Source organism: Ictalurus punctatus, chromosome 22 (genome assembly GCF_001660625.3).
Source record: "Ictalurus punctatus breed USDA103 chromosome 22, Coco_2.0, whole genome shotgun sequence".
Classification (NCBI taxonomy): domain Eukaryota; kingdom Metazoa; phylum Chordata; class Actinopteri; order Siluriformes; family Ictaluridae; genus Ictalurus; species Ictalurus punctatus.
Genome location: NC_030437.2, coordinates 4876933 through 4893479, shown reverse-complemented (window position 1 = coordinate 4893479; position 16547 = coordinate 4876933). Strand labels below are relative to the sequence as shown.

The 16547-nt window shown below is 41.0% G+C and overlaps 1 protein-coding gene and 1 long non-coding RNA gene across 4 annotated transcripts in view; both read left to right on the top strand.

The window, feature by feature from the left end:
* The first annotated feature begins 2345 nt into the window (after positions 1-2345).
* Positions 2346-16547, top strand: part of svopa (SV2 related protein a) — a 43954-nt gene continuing 29752 nt past the window's right edge. For all 3 annotated transcript variants that reach the window (XM_017452464.3, XM_017452463.3, XM_017452462.3), the window contains exon 1: positions 2346-2477. In XM_017452464.3, coding sequence (XP_017307953.1) covers positions 2443-2477 — 35 coding nt within the window. In that variant the 5' untranslated portion in view covers positions 2346-2442. The remainder of the gene's footprint in view (positions 2478-16547) is intronic.
* Positions 11206-12070, top strand: LOC108256013 (uncharacterized). The gene is made up of 2 exons (XR_001810205.3): positions 11206-11284; positions 11672-12070. It is a non-coding gene; the product is annotated as an uncharacterized LOC108256013 (long non-coding RNA).

Here is a 16547-nt window from a genome sequence, read left to right as displayed (position 1 = left end):
AAAAACTGTATTGTGTTTATTCAGGTTGCCTTTGATTTATGTTGTATTTCGTTTGAAGATCTAAAACTATTTACTATGAGATATGCACAAAAACAGAAGAAATCATGGCCAAGTCAAGACCTCAGCCCCATTGGGATGCTGTGGTGGGATTTTAAGAAAGCTGTACATAAGTGAATGCCCACAAACATCAAAAAACTAAAACAATGTTTAAATGGTGTGAGAGACTCCAACAGCAAATGTTTACTTCAGGTTATTGTTGCTAAAAGTAGTTCTAAATGTTACTAAATTATAAGGTGTACTTATTTTTTCCACATGGTTTCTGAGTGAGGGAAAAAACATATTGAAATATGTTGTGTTTTTGTTGTCATCTGATGTTATTTGTTTGTTCATAGAAGTTGGTGAGGACCACACAATTGTTATTTAGGACCTGATAAATAAAAACATAGAACTGAAGGAAGGTATACTTTCTTTTTCTCATGACCAGGTATATATGCTCTGTGTGTGTGTGTGTGTGTGTGTGTGTGTGTGTGTGTGTGTGTGTGTGTGTGTGTGTGTGTGTACACCATAGTATATTGCCGTTTAAATAAATTTGAGTAAGAGCTTTCATTTTAATTTTAGGGTACTTGCATTTAAATTGTGTGAATGGTGTAGGAGTTACAGCACTTTATACATGTCGTGTCCCCTCCTATTTCAGGGACCAAAAGTAATTGTACAAACTAATAATTATAAATTAAGTTTTCGTTTTTAATACTTGGTTGCAATCCACTTTATTTAAGGACACTTTCAAGAATTCACGAAAAGTTTTTAAATGCTTAGAGGTTTCTAAACTCATTTGCAGTCCCCTCTTCTCACTGTTAACTTCGTGCTTTTTGTCTGTTGTCATGACTATATATCATTCTGTAAATTAATCTGCTGCCATCATCAGGTGACAGCAAAAAGTGCAATGTGTTGGTGTGCCTCCTATCATACATTGTAAGAGAGAAGCCACAGGTCACATTTGGCCCTGGGGCAGGACTTTAGACACCCCTGCCATTTATCAGAACTGTAATTGCCAATAATGGCTTTGCAATAATGTGCTAATGTTGTTCAGTTGTGGTGTCTGAATACTATACACAAACAGAGACACACACACACACACACACACACACAGTCAAACTCTCATTCACACCTGGGGGAAATGTGGAGTAGCCAATACACATACACACACGTTTTTGGATGTTGGTAGGAAGCTGACAACCCGAGAGGGAACCAAAACCTATGCATTTGAAACACAAGTTTTTGTTTCACATTATTATTCTTTTTTTTAATCATAACATTCAGACTGATATTTCAGCTTATATAAATATACACTTTGGGCACTAATAACTTCCTCCGGAAAATTAAAAGAACCATTCCGGCATAAAACTAGAATTTAAAGTATTATTTGTTAAGGTATACAGTGTTCTATGTACATTTACATTCATGGCATTTGGCAGACGGCCTTACAGAAGTGTCTATCAAAAAAACATACCACACATAGGCTACCATGCAGTATATGGTATTGTATTGCTCAGTGTCGGAGTTTTAACAGAATTCATGCTTTTGTATCGATTTCCTGTTTTGTAATACCCAGCATGAAATGTGTAAATACATAGGCTACAGTAATAATTCATCAATTGGTAATTCCTACTATGCTCAACCATTCTTGTTTCCTCCCCCAGTCCAAAGACATGCATGGTAGGCTGATTGGCATGTCCAAAGTGTCCGTAGTGAATAAACAGGTGTGTGATTGAGTGTGTGAGTGTGCCCTGCGATGTATTGGCACCACGTCCAGGGTGTACCCCGCCTCGTGCCCCATGCTCCCTGGGATAGGCTCCAGGTTCCCCGCGACCTAATAGGATAAGTGATATAGAAAATGGATGGATGGATGAAATTCTCTAATATTCACGTGTGTAATATTTACACTGATGATTTGTCCGGCCCAATAAGTAATCTGATTAGTCTACTTTCTCTTGCGAATTTAAACTTTACGGGTCATTTTTTTATGCACAAATAATTATTGGCAAGATATTACCAATATTATAGACGTGTATACACAAACAAAAAACGTCCTCAGAAGCCACTGAAAGATGAGCGTTTTCAAGGCTTGGCCCATAGCTCATTTGTGGTTTTGGTTCTGAGGAAACCCCCCTGTTTAGGGATGTGTATATTAGCCAGTCCTAATCATTCGTGGTGTGAGCATTTCTCCAGATTAATCAGTACTGCGACTTGAGACAAAAATCGCATTGACTCCGCCTGAGTCAGCGTTTCGGCCCCGCCCCTTCAATGCCCCGCCCCCGGTAAGCTTTGTGCGTGCGTGTGTGGGTTTCGCGACCGTTCGCTGTCCGGCAGATCGCGGTGCTGAAATCACGGCGCACAACAACAATGTAACGGCGATGAAAGACACAAGAGTAGATTTACATCATGGACGATGACCTGTTCCAGCTTAGACAGCTGCCGTGAGTGTAAAGCGCAATTATTCCTGTTTTATTTGTGATTAATTAAACCTGGGCCATGTTGCAGGCTACACAGCCTTCTCGCCCTTCTCTCTGTTATTCATTTAACTCTAGCGTTTCAGAATCCATGAATGTAAATGCTACAGTACAACTGTATGCTACTGATAATATATTTTTGCTTTCATTTTCAGGGGTGTGTGAGAAAGAAAGAAAGAGAGAGAGAGAGAGAGAGAGAAAGAAAGAAAGAAAGAAAGAGAGAGAGAGAGAGCGCGCGCGAGCTTTGTAAACAGCGTAGGTTGGTTTCTAGCCTGTATGTATCACAGACATAGGGTTTGTTTGTTTGTTTGTTGTCCTTTCCTTGAGCCAGCCATTTTTTTTTTAAACAAAGTCAAAGACGTGTTGTTTATTTCATACACACATCACTCGAGGGTGTAAGCAGTACAAACACATAAAATGGAGACATTTTTGCACCGTGTTGTTGTTGAAAATCAGCCAGCTACGTCCACTGTATAGTCGCCTATTTCAGAACATATCCATGAAGAACCTGGCATGGTATTAGGCACACACACTGTTTAGTATGTTAGTAGGTATACAGCTGAGAACTGAGAACCATGGGTACCCAGAGAACGCGTACTATTCAATGGTGCACTGTGTAGTACGGATAGTATGAAACGTTAGATGTAGCCTGAGCATCATCACATTTTAATGGCTCAGTTCACGTGGTATCATATCCTGTTAGCTGTATTTACAGCTGTACTCATAGTTGAGTGCGAAAGTTGAGCACATATACAGTACACTAGCCTACAGGACAAATATATTTTAAAAAAATTATTTAAAAAAGACAGTGTTCATTGTCACTGTGAAAAAATACGCACTGTCCTGTACTTTTCCTTGTCAATGGGGTGGCACCATCACTGGTGCATGTTTTGCCCCTTTTGGTATTTATATTTTACCTTTAAAAATAATTTAAGGTACTTAATTAGTCCACAAGGACCACTACAGTAAAATAAAACATTTTAGCTCTTTGCTGAAAACAACAACAACCCCTAATAGAAGCTATCACAGAAATCGTAAGGGTTTCCACTACAAGTTCCATTAAAACCATTACCATTATTGGTCCTTTATGGTACGGTATGGTATTTATGGCCACTAGACATAACATGCCATCAATAGAAGGCAATAAATTACCAGTAGATACCCATGGGGACTGTTACAGTTTCCATTAAAACCAATGCAATTCCCATTATTACCATTGAAACATTACAAATTCTGTGAGGGTTCTATTGTTTTGAATTGTTTTTCAGCAGGGGTGTACCACATGTACTTTCCCAAGTACAAAATCATGCTCCCTTTATGGTACAACTGTACATCTTGAAGTTCAGCTTGGTGTGTGTATGTGTGATGGTCAGTGTATGTGTATGTGTAAGGTGTTATAGTGAAAAAATAATCTAGATCACTTTAATTCTCATAATAACTGATTTTTAAAAATTATTTTATGATTCTCTAAGTAAGCTTTTGAAATCTGTCATTTGTAATGTTCACAGGGTAAATTACAAAGTATGCAAACTTCTGCACCCTGCTGTACGTTAGCCTGCAAATACTCTATATCTACAGAGGATATAAAAATCTACACACCCCTGTTAAAATGGCAGGTTTTTTTGGTGTTAAAAAAAACATGTCCAAAACATTTTCACATTTATTGTGAAATTGCAACATATAAAAAAAGAAAAACAAGACACTTCCAATACCCAGCTTACATAACTGTGTATACCCTTTTATAATTGGGAATGTGGCAGTGTTCAGAAACAACCAGTCACATTCAAATTCATGTTAAATACTAATTAGTATACACCTACCATCAATTAAATGGACTGATTACGCCCAAATAAAGTCCAGCTTTTCCTATAGGATTTTCCTGACATGTTCTTGGTAACGTACAACTGGAAAAGCCACGGGCCACAAAGAGCTTACAAAGCAGGTACGGGAACTCAATGTTGAAAAATATCAGGAGAGGGTTACAAAAAATTTCCAAGGCACTGGATATACCATGGAACACTGTAAAGACAATAATCAATAAGTGGAGAAAATATGTCATGGCAGTGACACTACTAAGAACAGGACATTCCTCTAAAATTGATGAGAAGATCAGGAAAAAAGTGATCAGGGAGGCTGCCAAGAGGCCGACAGCAACATCAAAAGAATTGCAGCAAGTATTGGTAGCTCCCTTCACGTGACAACAATCTCCCCAATTGTTAAATTGCTGGGCTACAGGGTAGGGTGGCAAGACAGAAGTCTTTTTTAACCAAAAGAAAAATCCAAGCCAGGCTAAAGTTTGCACAAAAAAAATGCATCCAATCTCCCAAAACTATGTGAAATAATTGGTCATGGTATGATGAGACCAAAGTTGAACTTTTTGGCTATAATACCAAAATATATGTTTGGTACAAAAAAACTACAACAAAACCCACATCTCATCACTAAAAGTACACCATCTCCACAGTGAAATATGGTGGAGGCATCATCATGCCTTAGGGCTGCTTTTCTTCAGCTGGAACTGGGGCTTTAATCAGAGTGCAGGGAATAATGAATATCTCCAAATACCAGTCAATTTTGGCAACAAAAAAAAAAAAAAAAAATCCCTGCTAAAACACTTCAGATGAAGAGGAATTTTACCTTTCAGGATGACAAGAACCTGAAGCAACACCTCCAAATCAACAAAAGAATGGCTTCAGCAAAACAAGATCAGAGTTTTGGAATGGCCCAGCCAGAGTCCAGATCTAAATCCAACCGAAAATCTGTGGAGTGACCTGAAGAGGGCTGTGCATAGGAGATGCCCAGCCAATTTGCCAATTTAAAATTTTTTTGCAATGAAGAATGGCAAAATACTACAAGTCAGGATGTGCCAGATTGATTGACCTAAAAAGATTGAATGCTATGGTAAGATCTAAAGGTGCTTCAACTAAGTATTATTTTAGGGGTGTGAAGACTTATGCAGCCAGGTTATTGTACTTTTTTTTTTGCCTTAGAAAAGGCCTAACAATTACTAGGACCCATGTCACCAAAAAATCCACGATGGTAGCAGAAATCAATTACTTGATAGTTATGTTTGGTTGGTAACCAGGACAAAATTGAAGAAGCACATCTCATGCACAAAACATATCAGGGCTGACTGAGTACTTCTCTATTCCACTCATTAACCAAATGAATGGTTACCAAAGCTATCAAATTAAAACTTTAAAGAATTAAGTGTAGAAGCACTTCCCCATAATGCTTTTATTACTTGACTAGTTAGGCACAACTCTAGTGGTCAGGCCTTTGTTTAGGACCTGGTTTGGCCCTGAACATCAATTGGATACCATGAGACCCTCCTCCACAACACAGTGAGGAATGGAAATATTGCTGATGCTATTGGCGTCCTCTTTCTGCTCTCAGACTGTGACACTGGCATGGTGCCCAGATACTATCTGACCCAGCAGGGGTCAGGCATTCAGTGGTATTCAATCAGATCTCCAATATGGGAGATAAGATACTTAGCATTTTAGCAAGAAATAACAGGTGTGATCACAGATGTGTTGGGCATGTGAACCTTTTCTGTTCACAATAACTTGCTAGCTTTTAAGCTTAGATGAAAAAGCAGCTTTTTATATTCTTCATCACACAAATAAACTAAATAAACACAAAATGACTGTCAGTCAAAGCAGGTATCCCAGTGGGATCATTAACTTCTTGAAAGGTCTATCTATGGCCAAGTGTTTACCTCCTGGCAGAGGCACCCATATTTTGGGCTAAAATATTTCCATGAAATCCTTTTTTTTACTAATCCACACCTGTGTTCCCTTTCAAAGGGAAATTCGACGTTGCATTTAGCATAACACTATGGGAGCACTTCTCTTGCGTGACCGGCATCAGAAGCTTGTATAAAATCATGCCTATTTATAGGCCTACCATGATCAGGTGACGTGGCAATTAAGCGTGTCGCATGATATAAATATGGCACCTGTGAACCCCGCCAACAACCTTATTATCTTTAGCGAAGACTGCATGTCGGTTGTTTGGGTAAAGAAACAAAAAGATGCTTCATTTCTTCTCTATCTTTTCTCAAAATCTCTGGACTTTTCTATCCCTTTTAAAAAAGAGAAGGGGGAAAAAAAGGAATGAGCGAGAGAGAAAAATATGAGTGAGAGAATTCAGGAAGTGTGTTACGGCTTGCTCCCTTTTCATCACGGGAGTACTGCACCCTTTCTGGGTGACGTGTCTAAGGGTTGGAGCATGCGATGACAACCTTGAGAGGCTGCACTTGGTAATGCCTACATTAGGTAGCTCTGCTCGCGACTCGCTCTCTTCCTGGAAGCCGAAGCGAGTTGGGTTTCAGAGTCTCGCGGATCTGGGCTGGCCGCTGCCAAGGCAGCTAGCCGTCTCAGGTCCGGGGGACCTCTTATGGATCCGGAAGAAGAGCCGGACACGAGCACTGCTCTATCTCTTGCTCTGTCTCTGCTGGATTTTGGAGCTTGCATTGCGGCGACTCCTTCCGCTATGGAAAGCCAAAAGGGGAGGGAACCCCCCCCAAAAAAACCCAAAAAAACCACACAAACACACACAAAAATAATAGTAATAATTCCTCTCTGACACCGAGGAGCCAGAAGGATATGCTAAAAACTGAGAGCAGAATATAAAGAGCTGCTTGAAGTGATTACTAAGGCTGGATGAGCTTTTTTCTCCCCAGCGAAAGTAAATCCCTCACACTGCAGGAACCTCCCATATTTTCCAGAAGTGCATGACAAAAAATCAGGCTTCAGGGGGGAAACCATGCATAAGCCGTATCTATAACCCCATGAGGTTGGATTATTCGGCCATTGTGGGGAATGAATGGCATGGCTATTTAGCTATGCTCAGGGGACATGAGGTTTTTAGGGCAGTTAGCCCCCAGTGCTACTATAGGGCCTCCCCTAGCCAAGGCTGTCCCAAGTTTTCAGTGTTCTCTGGTCAGCGAGCTGTCACAGGGCAACGGAAATCTGATGCTTTCCCTCCAATAGAATGTGAAATAGTTAACGTCACTAAAAGACTGTCTGGCAGCGTGGAAACTACTGCCAAATGTGTTTCCATGCATTCTGTCTACTGTAGAAAATGGTTACCGGGTCCAGTTTAGAGCTCGACCACCCCGGTTCAGAGGTGTGCTCACCACAGTAGTCAGTACAGACCAGAGCCTGACATTAGCGCAGGAAGTAAGATCCCTCTTAGATATAGGGGCCATAGAGCATGTTCCCTGTTCCCTGAGGGAGGGAGGTTTTACAGCCGTTATTTCCTGGTCCGCAAAAAAATAGAGGAGTATGCGGCCAATTTTAGATCTGGATCATCTGAACTGTACTTTTCGGACATACAGGCTCAAGATGCTGACGCCCAAACTTATTGTTCCACAGATTCAGACTGAGGATTGGTTTGTGATGATAGATCTAAAAGGTGCATATTTCCACATAGAAATATTGCTAGCTTTATCCCCTTGCACCTTCACAAAGTGCATGGATGTCACTCTGGCTCCATTGTGACTCCAGGGCATCCGTGTACTAAACCAGGGGTTCCCAAACTTTTCCAGGGCAAGGCCCCCCAAATGTCATTAACATTTGAAAGAGGCCCCCCTTTTGCAAGATGTCTTTAAAACACATTAAAAATAAAGACTTCTGAATATATCCCCCTTTTTTTAAATTAATAATCACATCTTACATCTTTAAATTACATTACATTAGGAATTGATTGTGTGTGTGGTTGTCTGAGAGTGAGAAAGAGAAAACATACTAGTGGGAGGGATGGGCTTGGTGGCTCTGACCAAATTGTTGAGGCCCCCCGGGTGCCCCCTGGCAGCCCCCACTTTGAAAACCACTGTACTAAACTGCCTGAATGACTGGTTAACTCTAGCACGCTCCAGGGAACTGGTGGTTCATCATCGAGTTGTTGTTCTCGCCCACATGAAGAGCTTGGGGCTCAGGTTGAACCTCAGAAAAGTATGCTTTCTCCAGTGCAGTGGACAACTTTTCTAGGGGTTATCAGGATTCTACTATGATGAGGGCGTTTCTATCCCTAACATGTGTAGGGTCAAACCTATCAACACTGAGCAAGATAAAGCTAGATCTTGGGAGACTATTGGAGCTTATGGGCCTGTTGCACAGGAGACTGTTCAGTGGTGGCTGAGAAGTTGGGGGTTTCGTCCAATGACGAAACCTCTGAGAGTAATCAGTGTCACGTGGCAATGCATACGTGTCATGAGAATCTGAGTGTCCCTGGTTTCTAGCCTTGGGTCACACTCTAGGGGTGTCTCCTTAGCGCAAGACGGTAATGACAGACACCTCCCTCAAGGGCTTGAGCGCAGTCTTAGACAGCTGTCTAGCTCACGATTTCTGGAGTGGCCCTCATCTGGAGTGGCATATAAATTGCCTAGAAATGTGGGCCATATTTCTAACACTGAAATTCCTTCTTCCTCAATTGAGAGGTCACCATGTGTTTACAGACAATACACCGGTGGTCTCATATATTGACCACCAGGGAGAATTATGCCCCCTGTTCAGGCACGGGCAACTAATTCTACTCTGGGCAGAAGGAAAGTTTGTCAGTGAGTGCAATGTACATTCTGGGAATATGGGGGCAGACATCCTGTTGAGGCAGGGGCTGAGGCCCAGGAAATGGTGGCTCCATCCACAAGTGGTGGAGTCCATATGGTGAGGTTTGACCAAGCGGGACTGCATGTGTTTGCCTCAGAGGAGACAACACACGTCCTGCTGTGGTTCGCCCTCACTCCTCCCACACAATTAGGACTGGGCGCCATTGTGCACATGTGGCCGAGGTCACATCTGTACGCTTTTCCCCCGATCACTCTGTTCCCACAAGTTCTAGCTAGAGTTCGCCAAGACAGTCTATATCTGCTGCTAGTAGCAACTTATTGGCCAGCTCGAATATGGTTCTGAGAGATAAAATCCCTGCTAGATGGCACTCCTTGGGAGATTCCCATATGCAGGGATCCACTGTAGACCCAGTTAACTGCGCAATAGCTACAGTCCTGGAGTTCTTACAAGAACGTTTCTCAGCGGGGTGGGTTCCTTCTACAATCAGGGTTTACGTGGCTGCCATTTCGGCCAGCCACGCCCCTGTTGATGGAGCTTCTGTGGGGCAACATCCTCTAACTTTGAGGTCCATCTGCAGGCCGCGCATACCTTCCTGGGACCTTTCTGTGGTCCTAGAAGGTCTGTCGGGTGCCCCATTTGAGCCCTTAGAGTCAGCCTCTGAGAAGCTTCTGACTCTAAAGGTAGCTCTTCTGTTGGCCCTGACAACTCTCAAGTGAGTAGGAGATCTACAAACTCTTTCTGTTGCCCCTTCCTGCCTTGACTTTGCCCCTGGATTAGCCAAGGCCTTCCTGTATCCTATGCCGGATTATATTCCTAAAGTGCCTAATTCGGCTGCCCACCCTGTGGTGTTGCCGGCTTTTCGTCCTCCTTTCCCCACACCAGAACAAGAGAGAATGCACCTGCTGTGTCCAGTAAGGATTCTCTGTACTTACGTCCACCGCTCCGGCCAGTGGCGTAAGTCGGCACAGCTGCTGGTCTGCTTTGGCGGCAACAGTAGAGGTGATGCTGTGTCAAAGCAGCACATCTCTAATTGCATAGTGGAAGTAATCCCTAATGCTTATGAGGCACGGTCTCGCTATGCCTCTGGGCATAAGGGCTCATTTGACCAGGGCGGTCGCCTCCGCAAAGGCTTTGTCCAAAGGGGTATCCTTACAGGATGTGTGTGCTGCTGCAGGGTTGTCTACGCCACACACATTCATTCGCTATTGCAGCCTGGAAATTCATTCCACCCCGGGCTCAAGTGTCTTGCAGTGACCCTCGGGCTTGGGTCTTTTTGAACAGGCCGTACCCTCGGTTTGACGGAGTGGGTATTCTCGTTCCCATAGTGTTATGCTAAATGCATTGTCTAAGTTTCCTTTGAAAGGGAACGTCTGGTTTACGCATGTAACCCTGTTCCCTGAGAAGGGAACGAGACGTTGCGTAGCTTTGTCATACCAGTGCAGGCCTGTGAATTGCGTCTTCGATTCAGATAATAGAGGCTGATGGCGTAGTTCACAGATGCCATATTTATATCATGCGACGCGCTTAATTGCCACGTCACTTGATCATGGCAGGCCTATAAATAGGCATGATTTTACACAAGCTTCAGATGCCGGTCATGCACGAGAGGCACTCCCATAGCGTTGTGCTAAACGCAACATCTCGTTCCCTTCTCAGGGAACAGGGTTACATGCGTCGTATCTAAAACAACTAGGTTGCTGAATTTCCTCTACTTAGTCAATACAGTAATCTTCAATTTACTGATCAAAATGAAGCCACAAACAAGATAGATGAGAGAAGCAAAAGTCCAGTTTATCATTCAAAAAACATGAGATCCCTTCGTGAGACGTCCCAAAAGTGATCTGACTCTAATCACAGATTCAGTGCCCTATTTATACAGTCTTATATACAGATTAGACCCAATTATCTCATTCTTTTGGAATCCTAATATGCTTTATTAACGTCTTTTTCTGATTCTCCTTAAATCCAACTTTCCTCAATTTTGAAATACCATTAGAACAAGCTTTTCTCGTTCTGAAATCCTCTTAAAACACATTTTCAGTTATTGGATATCCCCTTATCTTCATGTTTTTCTTTTGGGGTATTTAAAACATTTTCCAAGGCCCTACTGCCATTCCCAATTCCGGTAATCGAGCTGGGCGCATCTCATCGCCCGTTGTCCTGAACAATTTGGATATTTTCATCATTTCTACATTATGGGTGAGATATGTTTTTATTATTGCTTAATGTTACACGTATTTTTCCTCTAATTCTAAGTATGTTTATGTTTTTTTGTGCTTCTTAGACATTCTGTGAGTATGTGTGTGTGTGTGTGTGTGTGTGTGTGTGTGTGTGTGTGTGTGCGCGCGTGTGTGTGTATGTGTGTTTCTCTTGAACATTTTTGTGAGTGTGTGGGTGTGTGTTTTTCTGAAAACATCGTATGAGTGTGTTTTTTTCCCCAGTTTTATGCTTTTTACATGTCATGTATTGATACCTGTTTCCTACATTCTTTGCATGTGCTTGTACATATATTTATGTGAATATATTTTAAGTGTTACCACTACTGTTTTATCTAATTTCCGTCCTTTCTGTCTGATCTCCGTCCAGCTGATCATCGCCCTCCTGCAGCTGGTCTTTCTCGCAGCTGCTCAATTTCACAGGCCTGGGTGGCCTGGGTGAATATATATGTCATCAGCTGGCTTATTTGGCCATTGATGTGACAGCTGTGCTGGAAAGTCTCTGCTCCTCACCTGCACCAACTGGGCCTCCCTATTCTCCCGCCTATCGTATCATTCCATCGGTGACCTATGTTCATGCTTCCACTCAAACTGAAGCTCAATTTCTTCCCATAACTTCTGTGGAGGGCCCGTTTATTATTTCCCCTGATGATGATAGTAGCTTTGCTACAAACACATCATATGACCTCTCGCCTACAAATTATTCTCCTACAAGCCCTATTAACTCCCCATTATGATAGTGATTCTCAATAAACTACATAATCTGTTACCCTTGTGTTTTCCTGTGTCTTAAATTTATTCCCACAGTAACCCAGACTTTTTATAGTATGTATGTTTTTTTCTAGTATACATTCTATTGTATTAATTAATTTGTTTGTTTGTTTGTTTACAAAACAAATGTATTACATATGTGTACAACCTCATATTTGGCAAAAGCAACGATAGAGTTTCAGGAGATGTTTTTATCACATAGACTTGTGCTTAAATCTGATGGGATTTATCCTAAAAGTGCTAGAAAACAAATGCTCATGGCGAGTCTAAATCTACCTAAAGCTCTCAGTGGTAATAGCAGGTACATCAGCAAGCACTGAACCCTATAGTCTCTACTCTAAGGGACTGTAAATGCAATAAGATGGAAATGGAGAAGGCATTTAGCAAAGAGCATGCTACTTTTCAGGATAATATAGGTATTTGCTCTAGTTGGTGGCATGGCTGTGAGAAACTGAAAATGTAGTTTAATAAAAACTAATTTATTACTGTAAAATGTTTCAATGGTGGAGAAACACAAAGAAATTAGCTGCATTACCAGAATCTTAGAGTCTTTGACCAATACATTATTCATATTAGGACAGGTAGTTGAAAAGTATTGACTTTGGCAGTGGTATAGCTTGTCTCTGTGGGCCACTTTAAGCAGATTTCTAGTTTTAAATTGAAATTTTAACATTTGAAAATTTTGCAGTGCATCTGAAAGATCTGGTTATCCATCACCCACCTGGACACAGTGCAGGTATTTTGATGAATTTAGGGAACGACCTTTGAGATTATTGAGATTATGATTAATTATGATTAAGCTTTAATTACTGAAGAGTTTCATATTCATCTGAATATGCTGTTGCTTTTACCAGATACATGTTGCAGGCTACACCACCATCTCAGCATTCTCTCTGTTATTCAATTAACTCTAGTGTTTCAGAATCCATTAATGTAAATAATACAGTATAAGAAGGTTTAATGCTAATGTTAATATATTTTTTCTTTTATTTCTTCAGAACAATGGTGTGTGTGTGTGTGTGTGTGTGTGTGTGTGTGTGTGTGTGTGTACTTTGCCACAGATGGAGTTTTTTCTGTGTTTTATTTTTCCTTTTACCATATACACTACGTGGCCAAATGTATGTGGACACCTGACCACCACAGCCTTAATGAGCATCCCATTCCAAAACTATGGGCATTAATTAATATGAACTTGGTTTCCCTTTGCTGCTTTAACAGACTACATTCTTCTGGAAAGGCTTTCCACTATATTTTGGAATATGGCTGTGGGGATCTCTGTGATTCTCTGTGATGAGAGCATTATTAATGTTGGTTGAGAAGGTCTGGCATGCAGTCAGAGTTCCAATGTATTCCAAAAGTGTTCAGTGGGGTTAAGTTAGGGTTTGGTGCAGGACAGTTGAGTTTGTCTACAATGATGGGGGCATTGTCATGCTGGAACAGGTTTGGGCACCTTAGTTCAAGTAAAGGGAAATCATAAGGCTACAGCATTCAAAGCTATTCTAGCCAATTGTGTGCTTCAGACTTTGTGGCAACAGTTTGAAAAAAGGCTGACATATGGTTGTGATGGTCAATGTCCACATACCTTTGGCCACATAGTGTATTAGATGTGCCAATGTCTGATCCATGTTGTGTCTTCTTTGAAATGGTAATCTGTACTAAGACATAAATTGGGCTAGTGCCAAGAAGTATCTTAATGCAAGTGACCTTCATCTGTCTCTACCTTCTCTCACAGCCTCTTCTTGCTAATTTCTTGCCAAGATTTTTTTAAATTCCGAAAAAAGAAAAGCAGAAAGGCAATAGAGTTGGACAGATAAAAAAAAAGATAAAAAAAACAAAAACTTATCTATGAAGGCAGTAGCAAAACTCTTACATCTCATGTAATTTATTTTCAGTTGATAGAAGCAATGTGTTTCTGAAACTGATAAAATTCCAGCTACTAGGAAAAAAAAGGCATGGTTTTTTTACTCCCGCTCCACAAAAAGCAATATGCCCCTTTTCATTTATTCATCACAAACCATTCAACAAAGTCATCATTCCTGAACTCCTCAGCTATCTTCCAGCTTCAGCTATCTTCCTATATTATCAGTTATCAGTGAATGTGTTCTGAGTATCGTGTTTTGATCACTACAGCATAGGATTTATACACACTGTCTGAAAAGAACCGTCATATGACTTAAAAAATGACTCACACTCACTCACTTTACAGTCTTTATCCTTGCCAGGGTTGTAGTGGATCAGAAGCCTTTCCTGGGCACAAGGCGGGACAAATCACGCCAAATGGGACACCAGCCCATTACAGGGCTAAATATATATATATATACACTTTCATGCACTCATTCATACCTAGTGGCAATCTACGCCAATCCAATCTGAGGAAACTGAGGAACTCAGTGAAGACCCGTAAGTTTGGAGACTAGAATAAAGGTCACATACAATAGGTATAAATTTATATCTTTCACTATCTCAAAGGCTCATGGTTGAAATTTGTTTCACAGTGACATAAATGTCTGTGTATAAATTAAATGAAAATGAGTAGTTTCTATTTAAAATAAAAGAATTTCCCCCAAATTAGCTGTTTAACAGTATGCTGTCAGTCCAGAAAGCAACCAATCTATTTTAAATGTTAATTTCTTTTATTTATTTTTTTCATTTTTCTTTAGATTTTAGCCATTGGGCTGACCTCTGGCAAAGGGTTAGATTGGTTTCGAACAGTAGATGGTTTAGCATTCGGTCACAAATACTATGTTGCAATGGATACTCGTGTTTCTACACACGGTCTTTCTTTTCAACACACAGACAGATGACAGATTAAGGCAATGGTCACTCCATTATGCTGCAGGGGGGGGCATTTCTTCTGACTGATCATGTGTGTTATGAAACATTTCTATCCTGATGGGCGTGGTCTCTTCTAGGATTTCTCCACCACTATACACAGGATGTGAGGGCTCACTTAATGGTTTGACGTGGATGAAAATGATGTAAATCATGTGCTATGGCCTTCACAGTCAACAGACCTCAATCCAGGTGAACACCAATGGGAGATTGGGGAATGACATGTTAAACAATGCTCTCCATTGAGGGAAAATCTTTTAGAAGAATAGTGTTCGTTACTCCAGTACAGTTCCAGTGACTTGTAGAATCTACACCAGGGAGCACTGAAGCTATTCTGGCAACTACACATTACTAGCATGTTATCTGTTTTTTTTCCTTTAGAAAGAATAGTTTCAACTAGTTAGACGTAACATGGTATGTCATATGTGGTTACCTAATCTGCTTAGTTTGTCAAAGTTGTATATATACACGCCTACAAAAAGAGGTTTCACCTAAAGCTTTCCCTATGTATCTATTCAAAACTACTTTAAAAAGCTAGAATGCTTAACCATCCAAAGAAACCTGGAGGCAATGCCAGTCATGATTGGTAATTTCTTTATACCATTGTTTAAACCCTTAATCATGCAATGCCTCTTCTGAATAGCAGGCATGGTGAGCAGAAAAGCAGCACTTGATGTTAGCCAGCTCTTTTTTTCAAATCATAAAAAACCTATGATTCTATGAATTGTCCCATTGTGGAATTTGTACTTTGATTGTACAAAGTGTGCTATGTCCATTTACTTGCTGCCACTGTTGGGCCCATGAGCAAGGCCCTTATCCCTCTCTGCTACAGGGGTGCCATATCATGGCTGACCCTGCTCTCTGACCCCAACTTCCTGACATGCTGGGGTATGCGAAGAAAAGAATTTCACCGTGCTGTGACCAATAAAGACTTTGAAGACATTACATTACATTAGTTCTATTTTCTCTTCCAAAAACTTTTTGTAAAACGAGTGATTGAGAAAGTGATCCACCTCGTTCCTGTTTATTACACGAGCCAGTGAACCTTCTCTATCTGGATATATCAGCAAGGAATATTCTGGATATAACAGCAAAGAATTTAACATCACCCTCAACAATATGTAAGAACCACAATTCTGCTCCAAAACGAGCCCCTTTCTGGAAGCTGCCAGTAAAATAAATGATATTTTGAAGTGTCCACATTAACAGTAGTAAGCCTGAGACACTATACAGAAGTACAAGTATACTGTTGCATTGTGTTTCTTTCTCCAGTCTTGTTCTGTGCTGTATTCAGATCATTGGTGAAGTAGCATTACCGGTTTGATGAAGGCCCTTTTGCTATTAGAGCCACTAAATGAAGGCTTCTGCTTAATTACACTGCCTGTCTCTGCATGAGTGCTTTGTTCGTCCATGATAAGACTGAGAGATGTGATTACAGTCATTAGGAACACTGGCAGTTCTCAGCACTCTCTCTTTATCTAACAGCTCTCAGATCAGTGCTCAGCAGTGGCCCCACACTTCACAGTGCTGAGTTGCAGTAAATAAAACCCAGGCTCCCTTTCGTGGACGTGTACCCGAATATGTTTGTATTTAAGCTTAATAAATTACAACAGTTTGGGGACTCTGGTTGGACAGTGATGACT